Genomic DNA, 14,786 nt, shown 5'->3' on the forward strand with positions numbered 1-14,786 from the left:
CCGCGGGGAAGCAGGGAGGGCGGAGGACAGGAGAGGTGGGGGACGCTTGGGTAGGGTGGCGATTCGGAGTTTAGGCGACGGGGCGTGGCGGGGCCGGAAGGTGGCGGGAGGGGGCCGGGCCGGAGCCAGCGGGAGGGCCAGGCCCGGTGGCCCCCACCCTGGCGTGCCCGCCCCAGCCACGGCTAAGGAGGAAGCGGAGGATGGTCTCCAGATACACTCGGAAGGCGGTGCCACAGAGTTTGGAGCTGTGAGTGGACTGCTCAGCAACCCCAGCTGGGGCCGGGGGAGGCCAAGGCGGACCACAGGCGCTCTAGGGACCCACTCTGACCAGTCCCTCGTTCTTTTCCTTTCCCAGGGCAGGGGAAAGAAAATTTTCTTCAGAATTCACTCCTTCCAGCCTTGCTGGACGCTGCCGCCTCTATCTCCATCTCTAGCTGAGGGCATGTCACCTTGTTATCCCAGGACTTGGCCCTGTTGGGCTCCACTTCCTGAACGGAGGGACTGGGTCTTCTCGGGCATTTATAGTTTCCCCAGTGCTTCATGCCCCATTGTCAAAGGCTATTGAAGACTCCAGAAGGTATTAATAGCTGACTAAGTGCTGTCGTCAAGTTGAATAGACCTAGTGCCAGGCACCGTGCAAAGCTGCTTACAAGCGTTAGCCCACTTAATCGTGTTGACAAGGATACCAGATAGGGACTGTTATTTTGCACATTCTACAGATAGAGATCCCAGGTTTAAAGGTTGTAGCATACCATAGATTACACGGTCAGAAAGTGGTGGAGCTGAAGTACAAACCTGATGTCTATCTGATTTCTGAAGCCTGTGGTCATAACCTTTACACTACTGCCTCCCCACCTCTGTAATTAAGCATCAGAATCATTAAGGATAAGTTTTGCTTTTGAGATTTTAGAATCTTTAGAGAGATGGCTTAAAGACGCACCTCTTACCCTAGTGAGGTGTTGTAATTTAGCAATTATGTATGTTTATTAATAATATAATATATTTGTAATATATAATTATAATTACACAATTATAATAATGTAATATTTAAATTATAGTAATGTAATAATTATAATAATGTATGTTTATTAATACTTTACACTTTCAAAAAGACTTACACATCTTGATCCTTGTAACAACTCTGTAAGATGGGTATGGTTATCTTCAGTTTTTCAGAAAATGAAGTATCAGAAAGGTTACACATCTTAAGATTATATAACTAATATGTTTTTGAGCTTGGACTTTTTAATCCCAAATACCCATCATTTTTTTCTCCCTTGAGCTTTGTAATTTTAGTAACCATACATTTGTTAATTAAATATTAACTGGTTATAACAAGCATGGTAGTTTTAGTCACTGTTGGGTTTCTGGCTAGACTTTTTTCTAGCCACGTGACATTTAGGCAAATTACTGAATCTTTGAGGCTTTGTTTCTGTAATATAGAAATAAGACTTATTTAGAAGCATATCTAAAGCAGTAGCACAGGGCTTGACACAAAGTACATCCTCAGTAAACGGTCATTTCCTTTTCCCTTTCCACCTTTACTTGGTACAATAGCCATACAAAGAAAATCAGTCTATGGTCTCTCCTTGCCTTTTAGAAGCTTATTATCTAGTAAGTAATAGGATATCTACACAGTAGCCATTCAGATAATAAGCTTTTTAGGAACTAGGAAGAAGAAACTCATTTACCAACAAAGTGGACAGGGCTTAACTAAAAATCTGCTTTTATAATTAATTCTGACCATTCTGAAAATTAAAAAATATATATTTCATGGGAAAAAATTCTTAATAGGAACAAATTGGGCCGGAATTATTGACCCAGTATAGTTATGTTCCTTGTTCTCTATTGTTGATTTAATACTCCCTAAAGATAACTCTCCCAAAAGGTGATTCTCTAGATGAGTCAGGATGATGTGAATAATGAAGATAATGAAGATTATATGCATCTTAATGACAGTTAATTAAAAGCAATTTTTACTTTAGGTGTTATAATGATAATTTGTTTTGAAGAAATAGCTTTAGTTTTCTCCCTAATAGTTTCAAAGTATAGACATTGAAAAAAGTTTGGGAAACAGTGATTTTCAACATACAGCTTAACATTTTTTAATGATAAATTTCAAACATAAATGTGCAGTGAATAATATACTGAACCACTCATCACTCATATTCAACAGTTGTCAAAATTTTAATATATTTGCTTCATCTATCGTCTTTATCTTTTTTCAGCCTCTTTGTCTGTCATCTGTGAAATAAGGAAGCAAAATCCCAGACACTATCATTTCACCCCTATATACTTCATTAGGCATCTCTAAAAATTATAGACATTTTCTTATGTAGCCACAATGCTGTGATCAAATTTAATATTTCTTTGGTGTTATCTAATTATCACTTCATGATCAAATTTCTCTGACAGACTAAATCTGTCTTAAGTTTCTACTTTGTAGCTGGAATCTGCATTTCTGATTTCCACTACTGTCTCGAAGACAAGCTTTTGGTTATAGGATCATTGAATGAGAGAGGTACAAATAACTGCACAAATCCATCCCCACCATTGAGAAATAATTTAAAGTACAAGCTCCCCTTTAAAGGCCCTTAGCTTTATCTTGATGTACAAAATGATATAATTCACTAAAATCTCAAACTACCCGTTTGCTCTGAGAGGCCTCGGAGCCAGACTACTTGAATTTGAATCCTGGCTCCATTACCTACTAAGCCATATGACCTTAAGTAATCCATCTATGCCTCACTTTCTTTTCCTGTGAAATAAGAGTATTAGAGATTTATAATATGCATTTGCATATTAAAGGAGCTGGGAAGACCTCTTGTAAAGAAACCTGTGTAACTTTGTTTAACCTGTCATGTTTCCAAAATTTATTTGACTACAGAATTTTGTGGGGAAAGAAATGTAGATGTAGATGATTAGGATTAGAATATATAATAATTGACCCCATAGTTTATTCTAGTGCACATGTTGAACTCTCTAGAGCAGCACTGTCCAATAGAAATATAATACAAGCCACATATGTAATTTTAAATTTTCAAGTAGTCACATTAAGTAAACAGTAGAGAGAGTTATCCCTGATGGCCTAATAGTTAAAGTTCAGCATGCTCCACTTTGGCAGCCTGGGTTCTGTTCTGAGCATGGAACCACACCACCCATCTGTCAGTGGCCATGCTGTGGTGGCAGCTCACATAGAAGAACTAGAAGGACTTATAACTAGGGTATACAACCATGCACTGGTGCTTTGGGGAAGAAAAAAAAAGAGATTGGCAACAGATGTTAGGGTGAATCTTTCCCTGCAAAGAAAAAAAGAAAAACACTCTCTTACTCTATCTTAAAAAAAAAATAGAAACAGGTGAAATTATTTTTTTTACCTTTTTATTTTGAAATAATTATAGGCTCACAGGAAGTTACAAAAATAGTACATAGAGTCCCATGAACCCTTTGCCCAGCTTCCTCCAATGATGACAACTTACGTAGCTAAAGTATAATTTCAAAGCCAAAAAACAAATGGTACAATACTGTTAATTAGACTATAAACCTCATTCAGTTTTCACCAGTATTCGTATCCACTCCTTTGTGTGTGGATGTGTGTACATAGTTCTATGCAATTTGGTCTCCTTTATAGGTTTGTGTAACCACCAGTACAATCAAGATAGAGAGCTGTTTCATCACTACCAAGGAACGTCCCTGTGTAACCCTCACATCCACTCACTCCTTTGTCCATCCCTTGGTAACCACTAATCTTTTCTCCACCTCTATAGTTTTGTCATTTGTGAATGTTATATAAATAGAATCATATAGTATGTAACCTTTTGAGATTAGCTTTTTTTACTAACCATGATGCCCTTGAAATCCATCCAAGATGTTGCATGTATCAATAGTACACTCTTTTCATTGCTGAATCATATTTCGTTGTGTGGATATTAGCAGATTTTAACCATTCTCCCATCAAAGGACATTTCAGTTATTTCCAGTTTTTTCCAATTATAAACAAAGCTGCTGTGAACATGTGAGTATAGATTTTTGTGTGAACAGAAGTTTCATTTCCCTGGGATGAGTGCCCAAGAGTGCAACATCTAGATCTTATGGTAAATGCATGTGTTTAGTTTTATAAGAAAACATGACGCTGTTCCAGAGTGGCTGTACTGGTTTACATTCCCACCAGCAGTGTATGAGACATCCAGTTTCTCCACATCCTCACCTGCATTTAGTGTTTTTACTCTATTTTATTTTAGCTATTCTAATAGGTGTCTTGTTATAACTTATATTTCAACTTGCAGAGAAATTAATTTTAAGAATATATTTTGTTTAACCCAGTATATGTAAAATATTTTAACATGTAATCAAGGTAAAATAATGATATATTGTACATTCTTGTACTGAGACCTCGAAATTGTGTGTTTTTCGCTTAAAGTGAATCTCATTTCCAACCAACCTCATTTTAACTGCTAGTGGCTGGTGGCTACCGTATTGGACAGTGCAATTCCAGAGCAGTAATTAGTAGGTGACTAACTTGTACATCAAATTACTGAAAAGTATATATTTTTTCTTTACAGGAAATATAATTTTGTTTTTATCTTTCACAGGAAAGGAATAACGAAATATGCTCTTAATCATCATCCCCTTCCAGAGCAGCTGGATGAAGTTTCCTCTACCAATGACAGCCATGGAAAAGACACATGTTCCCAAAGGTAATAACACAAATTGTATTTGTTTGCTTATTATATCTGATAACAGCAAGTTTTATTTTTTGGTTTAGGATTGGTATCAAGTCGTGCTAATGAAACAAAGCAAGAATTTTTATCATGTTTTCAGTACCATTCAACTTTCATTCTGGAACAGCTAATGGAAACAACATCATACTTCTTTTTAAAACCTTTGAAAAGTAGTATTATGAAGTAGTTAAAAGCATAGACTCAGGAGGAGTCCGACAGATCTGATTTTTAATCCTGGTTTTGCCACTTATTAGCTGAGTAACACTGGGGAAGTTACTTATCTGATAATAGTATCTCTTCAAGGATTGGTGAATATAAATAAGATAAAGTATGTAAAACATGGCACAATGCTTGGCATATAGTCAATGCTGAGTAAATATTAGCTATATTTACTATTTTAAGAAATAGAACAGAGGAGACTATAGCTGCACAGAGGGTTCTGAGAAGCAATGTGGTATCCTAGAAAAACCATAGTCATAAAACCTAGTACTAAATCTCAGATTCTTTGTCTTTGAGATGAGGTTAATTGAGTTCTACATTACCAGGTCATTGGGAGGATAAAATAGGATTACTATCTGTAAAAGTGCTTGGTAAACTGTAAAAGGGCCCTAGAAGTTCAGATACTGCTATTAATATTTCTCAAGTGTCTTTAGTTGTCAAGGGTAGATGCTATAAGTGGAATGTTAAAGTATTCATTGTAAATTATGACTAGAATTATTTAGAATGGCTAACATCAATTCTATAGGAATTAGGTAGGATTTTTCTTTCATGCTCAGACTTCAAGTTCTTCATTTATTTTTGCCTCTGTGGATATATTTGTGCACTTACTTATCACCTAATAAATTACTGAGTAATTAATGCTGCAGAAACTTGAGGAAATATAAGAATTTTTCTGTTTTCTTTCTTCCTTCCAAATTGTGCATTTAGTGAGTCCGACATCACACTAGAATCACCTTTTACATCTGCTGACACTGGGAATTCAAGGTCTGCTTTTCCAAGTTATACAGGCACAGGGATCTCTACTGAAGGCAGCTCGGACTTCTCCTGGGGATATGGTGTGAGTTGTATGTTATCAGTCTGATGAAATGGTTGGGAGACTATTTTGGGAGTTAGGGTTTGTCAGTTTTGTCAGTATATTTCATTCCTTCATTCTCCTACACTCCTTACATTTTAATACTTAAATTTACCACACTTTATAATAATTGTAAAGAAGCATCAGTCTTCACCCTCTTTCACTATTTGCTTTGTTTTATGGATACAGTAGTTGATCCTTAGAGATGCTTGGTGTTTAACTTAAACAGTTGCAAGTTAGTATGGACCTAGCCCTTGAATCTACTCCTTTTGCTATGCTTAGTCCACTGATGTGTCTCTCCACCACTAATGTTACCTCGTTGTTTAAATTTTTTTTTTTTAAAGATTGGCACCTGAGCTAACATCTGTTACCAGTCTTCCTTTTTTTTTTCTTCTCCGCCCCCCCCCCCCCCCCCCGCCCAGTACATAGTTGTATATTCCATTTCTAAGTCCTTCTGGCTCTGCTATGTGGGACACCACCTCAGCATGGCTTGCCAAGTGGTACTAGGTCCATGCCCGGGATCCAAACCAGCGAAACCCTGGGCCACCGAAGTTGAGTGCGCAAACTTAACCACTTGGCGACAGGGCCGGCCCCCAAAAAGTTTTTGAAAGTTTATTATTAAGTTTATAGCCTGCAAGAATGTTTATGATATATTGTTAAATGAAAAAATGCAGGTTAAAAATAATATGTATAGTGTGGTTCTAATTTTATTTTACAAACTTTTGTGCTTATATATAGTAGGAAAAAATGACTAAAGATATTTACCCAAAATGTTAGTCAGTCGTTATTAATTGGCTGTTGAGATAATGAGATTTATTTATTTATTTATTCATTCATTCATTTATTCACTTATTTATGGCTATCTCCCATTATAAAATATTATTTTTAAAAGACTAGCAACTTTAAAAGAAATTTTACGCTTATTTATTGCCTTGGTGCAATAGGTGTTTTTCTGTGTGCTCTTTCAATGTGTATTTAATTTGGTCTAGCTATAATCATGGTGTACATACAATATTATGCTCAATTTTTTCATTGAATGTTATTTTGTGAGCACTTTTCCACAATACTCACTTTATATAATGTTGTTGTTAGCAACCTGCTTTCTTAACAAAAACCTGCTAATTGTTAAAACCTATTATTAGCACCATTAGTTATTTTCCAGTCATTTTAATTTGGATGTATGTGTACCTTCCTTACATTGTTGTGCGAAACATGTGCATCCTATTTTGTGGTCTGCTTTTTCATTCTCTATTATTTCATACAGACATTTTCTTTTACTACTTCCATACCTGTCAACTTGAATAGTTATATGTAGTTATATTTCCTGGTTTTAATATATCATAAATAGAGCTTTCCCTTATTATCTGATACTTGGGTTTTCAGTTTTCCTTCATTCATTCAAAAATATTTATTGAACACATTTGTTGTCAGATACTGTACTGGGGCATATGAAGTGAGTGCGACTTACATGATTCAATAGTCTAATAAGGGAGACTGACAAAAGCAAATAAACAAAATAACTACAAAAGGCAGTAAGTGCTCTAAGGAAGATGACAAAGTGCTGAAATAGAACATTATAAGGGGAATTCACTTTAGATAGGGTTATCAGGTAGGGTAGATCTGAGACTTGAAGATTGAAGAGTTAACCACATGAAGAGTGAGGAAAAGAGCTTTCCAGACAGGTAAGTGGCAGCATACGCAAAGCCCTAAGGAGGAAAAGAGCTTTATGTGTCCAAAGGAAAGTGTTTGGTGTGTTCTTAGAACTAAAAAGAGGTCAAGATAGTTGGAGGATGGTATACTAGGGGAGAAAAGCACAAATGAGATTGGAGAGGTAGGCAGGACTAGATCACATAAGGCATTGTAGGCCATGGTAAAGAATTTAAATTTTATCCTAAGGGGATGAATGAGTTAATTTGATGGCTGATTGTGAGGTTTTAGTGTACTGACTGTATATTTCCATCATTTGTCTCTATATTGTAATTAGTATCTCTTTATAAGTTAGGAATGTCATACAAATATTTCCCATTCCCTTGCTTTCCTTTTGGTATTTATTTTGTAACATTTTTTTTAATATTAAAATACAATTATATCACTGTTGACCTTCATTTCTTTACTAGTCAGGATTCTATCTTTAGAAAAATGGAATAATATTTTTCTTCAGAGCTTTTTAATAGAATTTTGCAAGTTTAAGCTTTTTAACTCACCAGACTTTTTAATAATATATGGTGTGAGGTATGAATTAAGTTCTTACGCTGTTGAACCTATTTTGTTTGAACCATTTTTCTATATTTGACTTATATCATATGGTTTTCATGATATTTTGAAAATATTTAGGGCAAATCTACCAGTTTGTGTCCTCTTTACTCTTTCAGATAAATTTTATTTTCACTTGTATCAAATTTTATAAAGTATTCATCAGGGATTTAATTGATAGTGCATTATAACTTTATATTAAATTAGGGAAGGTGTAGAAAGAACTAAAATTTATTGAATATTCGTAGACGCCAGGCACTGTGCTAAGTACTTTCTATACACATTTCAATCATTTGTCATCTTAACTGAACTTAGTATTCTAGCTAGAAATATATTTCTTTTATATAGATATTCCTTTAGTCTTCTTTATCATTTTATTATTTACTTTGAGTAAATCTCTTGTTGTAAGTTACAATTCATATTAAAATTGAATTTAGCATTTAATTGTTCATTTTACTTACTTGTGAACAGTCTTAGTGTTTTTGAGCTGTCACTGGTATATAGGAATACACTGTTCCCCCCAATTTAATTAATGGCCTACTGCTTTGATGAATATATTTTTTATTCATAATCATTCTGGAGTTTATATTCTTAGGTTTATTTATTTTAAAGTAATATTTTAAAATTCAAAGTTAATATAATGATGTGAAGAAAGACTTTCCTTTTTTATTCTATTATTTAAAAATTTTATAGCTACCCCAATTCTGTTCTATTTTAGTTTTATATGGTTTGATTTTTTTTTCAATAAGCAAGTAAGGTATCTTCTAGGAGTACGAAGATGGATATCTGCAAATGTATTAATATGTTTAACATCAGTGAATTAAAGGAAAAAATATGATCAAACCAATAGACGCTGAAAAGATATTTGATAAAATTCAAGTCATACCTTATAAAAATTCTCAGTAAGATAGAAGGAAACCCTTGAAACTTGATAATGACCATTTGCCAATTGAATAGCAAGTATCAGTTTAAATGGCAAAACACTAAAGCTTTTTCAATAAGTAACCAGATAGGAATTCTTTATTGACAAATTTAATTGATTCCTTTACTAACTTTGTACATTTAAATTATTTTTATTTTTACATAAAGTTTCTCATTTTATACTCTGTTCAGTGCTATTTGTTTTTCCACTTAACAATATATTTTGAAGACTATCAACATTATAAAAGACTTCTTTGTTCTTTAATGGCTGCATAGCCATTGCTATTACAAAAAAAGTGTCATTTATAACCCTGCGTATATATTATTTTATATAAATGTGAATATATCTGAGGATAAATTTCTAGAGGTGGAATTGCTGGTCAAAAGATATGTGCTTTTGTAATTTTGAAAGTTGTTGCCAAATTGACCTCTGTAAAAGTTATTCCAATCTGTTGTCTCACCAGGAACATGGAAGAGCCTGTTTTCCAACACTCTTGACCAAAATGGTGAATTGTCTAACTTTTAAATCTTTGCCAGACCTTTAGATTTAAAAAAAGATACCTGATGCAATCTCGGGGGTGGCTAGAAAAAAAAGCTGTACAACTTACAGAAAACTGCGTAACTAACGTATTGTGTGTGTGCATGTATGTGTGTGTATGTGTATGAAAACAGTATCCAGATCAAGACATAGACAATCAGCACCCCACAAGGTTCCTAGATGCTGTCTGCCAACCCCGAAGATAACCATTATTCTGACCTCTATCACCAGTTTTGCCTGTTCTTGTTCTTCATATAAATGCAATCATACAATATGTATTCTTTGTATCTGGCTTCTTTTGCTCAGAATTATGTTTGGAGAGTTCATACATGATGTCGCACATATTTGTAGTCTATGAATTGCCTGTTTATATTTCATATTTTTTAATTTATCATTTTCATACTAATTAGTAGGAGTTCTTTTAGATTAGGAGTAGGTGTACTTTGTCTGTAAAGGACTAGATAGTAAATATTTTAGGCTTGGCAGGCTCTGTCAGGACCCTTAACTCTGTCACTGTAGTAAGAAGGCAGCTATAGACAATGTGTAAATAAATGGGTGTGACTGTGTTCCAATAAAACTTTATTTACAAAACAGGCTGTGGGTCACATTTGTCCCACTGGCCATAGTTTTCTGACCCCTGTTCTAGATACTTATAACAGAGACTGTTATATATGTATATTATATCTATTCTCCTTCAAGAACTACAGAACTTTGGGTATTGCACCCAGTTGAAAATTTATTTCCCAGCCTCTGTTACAAGTAGGGGTAGCTAATGAGTTACACACAAAAGTCAGGAGATAGGGCTTTCTGGAATGCTTTTTTTTTTTTTAACCTCCTTTCTCCGAATTCCTGCCTGGAACATGGAACTATGACTGAAGGTACAGCAGCCATCTTGTACTATGAAGCATCGCTGAGAATGCAAATGATAGAAAAAACTGAGTCCTTGATATCCATGGAGCCACCATATCAGCTTGTTAATGCCTAACCGTAGACTAATTTTAATGAGAAAAAAATTAACTTTTATCTTGTTTAAGCCACTGTTACTGTTTTTGTTAGTAGTAACTAAATGCAATTAATCATGATACACTTATCCTTTGTTAAATGTATTGCAAGTATCTTTTCCTGGTATGTAGCTTTTATAACTTTCACAATTTTCACATTTAGGTCTTTAAACCACTTGGAATTTCTTTTGTATAGGCATACCTTGGAGATATTGTGGGTTTAGTTCCAGACCACTGCAATAAAATGAATATTGCAATAAAGCGAGTCACACAAATGTTTTGGTTTCCCTGTGCATGCAAAAATTATGTTTATATTATATTGTAGTCTATTAAGTGTGCAATAGCATTATGTCTAAAAAATGATGTACGTACCTTAATTAAAAAATACTTTATTGCTAAAAAATGCTAACCATCATCTGAGCCTTTGTAATCTTTTTGCTGGTGGAGGGTCTTGCCTGGGTGTTGATGGCTGCTGGCTACTCAGGTGGTGGTTGCTAAAGGTTGGCAATTGCTGAAGGGTGGCTGTGGCAATTTCTTAAGATAACAATGAAGTTTGCCCCGTCAACTGACTCTTCCTCTCACTAGCAATTTCTCCGTAGCGTACGATGCTGTTTGATAGCATTTTACCCGTAGTAGAACTTCTTTTAAAGTTGGAGTCAATCCTCTCAAACCCTGCTACTGCTTTATTAACTAATTTTATGTAATATTCTAAATCCTGTGTTGTCATTTCAATGATCTTCACAGCATCTTCACGAGGAATAGTTTCCATCTCAAGAAACCACTTTCTTTGCTCATCCTTAAGAAGCAACTCCTCATCTGTTAAAGTTTTATCATGAGGTTGCAGCAATTCAGTTACATCTTCAGGCTCCACTTCTAATTCTAGTTCTCTTGCTGTTTCCACCACATCTGTAGTTACTTTATCCACTGAAGTCTTGAACCCCTCAGTCATCCATAAGACTTGGAATCAGTTTCATCCAAACTGTTGTTAATGTTGATATTTTTACCTCTTCCCATGAATCACAAATATTCTTAATGGCATCTAGAATGGTGAATCTTTTTCAGAAGGTTTTCAACTGACTTTGACAAGATCCATCAGAGGAAGCACTATCTATAGCACTATAACCTTATGAAATGTATTTCTTAAATAATAAGACTTGAAAGTTAAAATAACCCCTTGATCTGTGGGCTGCAGTATGGATGTTGTGTTAGCTGGCATCAAAACAGCATTAATCTCATGTATCTCCATCAGAGCTCTTGAGTGACCAGGTGCACTGTCAATGAGCAGTAATATTTTGAAAGGAATACTTTTTGCTGAGCATTAGGTCTTAAAATATTCAGTAAACCATGTTGTAAACAGATGTGCTGTCATACAGCCTTTGTTGTTCCATTTATAAAGCACAGGCAGAGTAGATTTATCATATTTCTTAAGGGCCATAGGATTTTCATAATGGTAAATGAGCATTGGCTTCAACTGAAAGTCATCAGCTGCATTAGCCCCTAACAAGAGAATCAGTCTGTCCTTTGAAGCTTTGAAGCCAGAAATTGACTTCTCTCTAGCTATGAAAGTCCTATATGGCATCTTCTTCCAAGAGAAGGTTGTTTCATCTACATTGAAAATCTGTTGTTTAGTGTAGCCACCGTCATTATCTTAGCTAGATCTTCTGGATAACTTGCTGCTTCACCTTGCACTTTGATGTTATGAAGATGGCTTCTTTCCTTAAACCTCATGGACCAACCTCTGCTAGCTTCAAACTTTTCTTCTGAAGCTTCCTCACTTCTCTCAACCTTCACAGAGTTGAAAAGAGTTAGGGTCTTGCCCTGGATTAGGCTTTGGCTTCAGGGAATGTTGTGGCTGGTTTGATCTTCTATCCAGGCCACTAAAATTTTCTCCATATGAGCAATAAGGCTGTTTCACTTTCTTATCATTTGTGTGTTCACTGGAGTAGTACTTATAGTTTCCTTCAAGAATTTTTCCTTTGCATTCACAACTTGTAATTGTTTGGCTTAAGAGGCCTAACTTTTGGCCTATCTTGGCTTTCAGTATGCCTTCCTCACTGAGCTTAATCATTTCTAGCTTTTGATTTAAAGTGAGAGATGTGTGATTCTTCCTTTCACTTGAACACTTAGAGGCCATTGTAGGGTTGTTAATTGGCCTAATTTCAATATTGTGTCTCAGGGAATAGGGAGACCCACGGAGATGGAGAGATGGAACAGCCGGTCAGTGGAGCAGTCAGAACACACATTTATGGATTAAGTTCACCATATTATATGGGTGCAGTTCCTGGTTCCCCAAAACAATTACAATAGTAACATCAAAGATCACTGATCACAGATCGCTATAACAAATATAATAATAATGAAAAAGTTTGAGATATTGAGAGAATTACCAAAATGTGACACAGAGACATGAAGTGAGCAAATGCTGTTGGAAAAATGGCGCTGATAGACTTGCTCTATGCAGGGTTGCCACAAACTTTCCATTTGTAAAAATGCAGTATCTGTAAAGCAAAACAAAACAAGATATGCCTATCAATATACCTGACAAAGGACTTTTATCCAAAACTTAAAACTTCATATTAAGAAGACAGACAAGTTGAAAAAATGGGCAAAAGACTTGGACATTCTGTGAAAGAAGATATATGAATGGCCAAGTAGCATATAGAAAGATGCTCAGTAGGGTTAATCATCAGGGAAATGCAAATTTAAAACTGTCATGCTATACCACTTTACCCTCACTAAAATTGCTAAAACTAAAAAGACTGACAATACCTAGTATCGCCCAGGAGGTGGAGCAAATTTAATGCTCACACATTTCTGTTGGGAGTGCTAGATTGTATATCTACTCTGCAAGATAGTTTAGTAAATTTTTTTAACATTAAACATACACTCATTATAAGATCCAGCAATGCTACTGCTAGGTATTTATCCGAGAGAAATAAAAATATATGTCCAGAAAAAGACTCATACGTGAATGTTCATATTAGATTTATTCATGATAACAAAATTTTAAAGAATGCAAATGTCCCTTAACAGGAGAATAGATAAAAAAAATTGTGGCATATTCTTGAAATACTTTTCAGCAATAGAATGTAATGAATACTGCAAATGCAATAGCATGGGTGAGCCTTAGATACATTCTGCTGAGTGAAGAAAGCTAGACACAAAAAAGTACATCCTGCATGATCCTATTTATTTGAAGTTTTAGAGCAGACAAAACTAATTTATAGTGATAGAAATCAGGTCACTGGTTTCCTGGCATGGGGAATGGGAGACTTCAATTGCAAAGGGGTATGAGGGAACATTCTGGGGTGATAGAAATTTTCTATATTTGGAAATGAATGGTGGTTACTTGGGTGAATATGTTTGTCAAATCTCATTGTACTGTATATAGTTAAAATGTCATTATACGTAAATTATTCCTTGATAAGGCTTATTAAACTTTTTAAATACTCCAAGAGTTAAGGGACAAGATAGCATCCATTAAAATTATTGGAGGTTTTAAAACAAAGCACGCAGAGAATTTAATTTAAAAACAGATAGATATGAAGAGCTGGTTTAAAATCTTGGAAAAAGGGGCTGGCCCTGTGGCTGAGCGGTTGGGTTCGCGTGCTCCGCTTTGGTGGCCCAGGGTTTCACTGGTTTGGATCCTGGGCACAGACATGGTGCTGCTCATCAAGCCATGCTGAGGTGGCATCCCACATGCCACAACCAAGAGGACCTACAACTAGAATATACAACTATGTACTGGGGGGCTTTGGGGAGAAGAATCAAAAAAAATTTTTTAATCTTGGAAATGAATAATAGCATTTGAAATATCTCAATAGATATGGTAAACTGGACCCAGTGAAACAGAATAGTAGTGAATTGAATGATAGAACTAAGAAAATCACCTAGAACTAGAGAGCTAAAGACATTGAGAATTTGAAGAGTAGTTAGGAGACATAGAAGATGGATTAAGATGCTGCAATATATATCTAACAGAAGTTTTTGAAAGAAAGAATGGAAAAGAGGCAATATTTAAATAATCACTGATTTTTTGTTTTAAGGATTGAAGAAAGACAACAGTCTTTATGTTGAAAAAAATATATCAAGTGAGGGACAAAATTTTAAAAAAACGAAAAAACCCACAGCCAGCCCTGATTGCCTAGTGGTTAATGTTCATTGGTTTCACCACTTCAGTGGCCTGGGTTCATTTCCTGGTCATGGAACCACACCACCCATCTGTCAGTTGCCATGCTGTGGTGGTAGCTCCCATGGAAGAACTAGAAGGATTCACAATC

The 14,786-nt window shown here is 35.4% G+C and overlaps 1 protein-coding gene across 5 annotated transcripts in view; it reads left to right on the forward strand.

Annotated features, from left to right (window-relative positions):
* The first annotated feature begins 12 nt into the window (after window positions 1-12).
* FAM149B1 (family with sequence similarity 149 member B1) overlaps window positions 13-14,786 on the forward strand; it is a 68,022-nt gene continuing 53,248 nt past the window's right edge. For 2 of the 5 annotated variants that reach the window (XM_014858882.3, XM_014858883.3), the window contains exons 1-3: window positions 13-247; window positions 4,593-4,697; window positions 5,649-5,778. In XM_014858882.3, the coding sequence (XP_014714368.3) occupies window positions 201-247; window positions 4,593-4,697; window positions 5,649-5,778 (282 nt within the window). In that variant the 5' untranslated portion in view covers window positions 13-200. Of the gene's footprint in view, window positions 248-355; window positions 578-4,592; window positions 4,698-5,648; window positions 5,779-14,786 lie in introns of those variants that run through there. The other 3 variants (XM_070490140.1, XM_044756975.2, XM_070490137.1) reach the window with 3 other exon arrangements.

The sequence above is a fragment of the Equus asinus genome, chromosome 2 (genome assembly GCF_041296235.1).
Source record: "Equus asinus isolate D_3611 breed Donkey chromosome 2, EquAss-T2T_v2, whole genome shotgun sequence".
Lineage (NCBI taxonomy): Eukaryota > Metazoa > Chordata > Mammalia > Perissodactyla > Equidae > Equus > Equus asinus.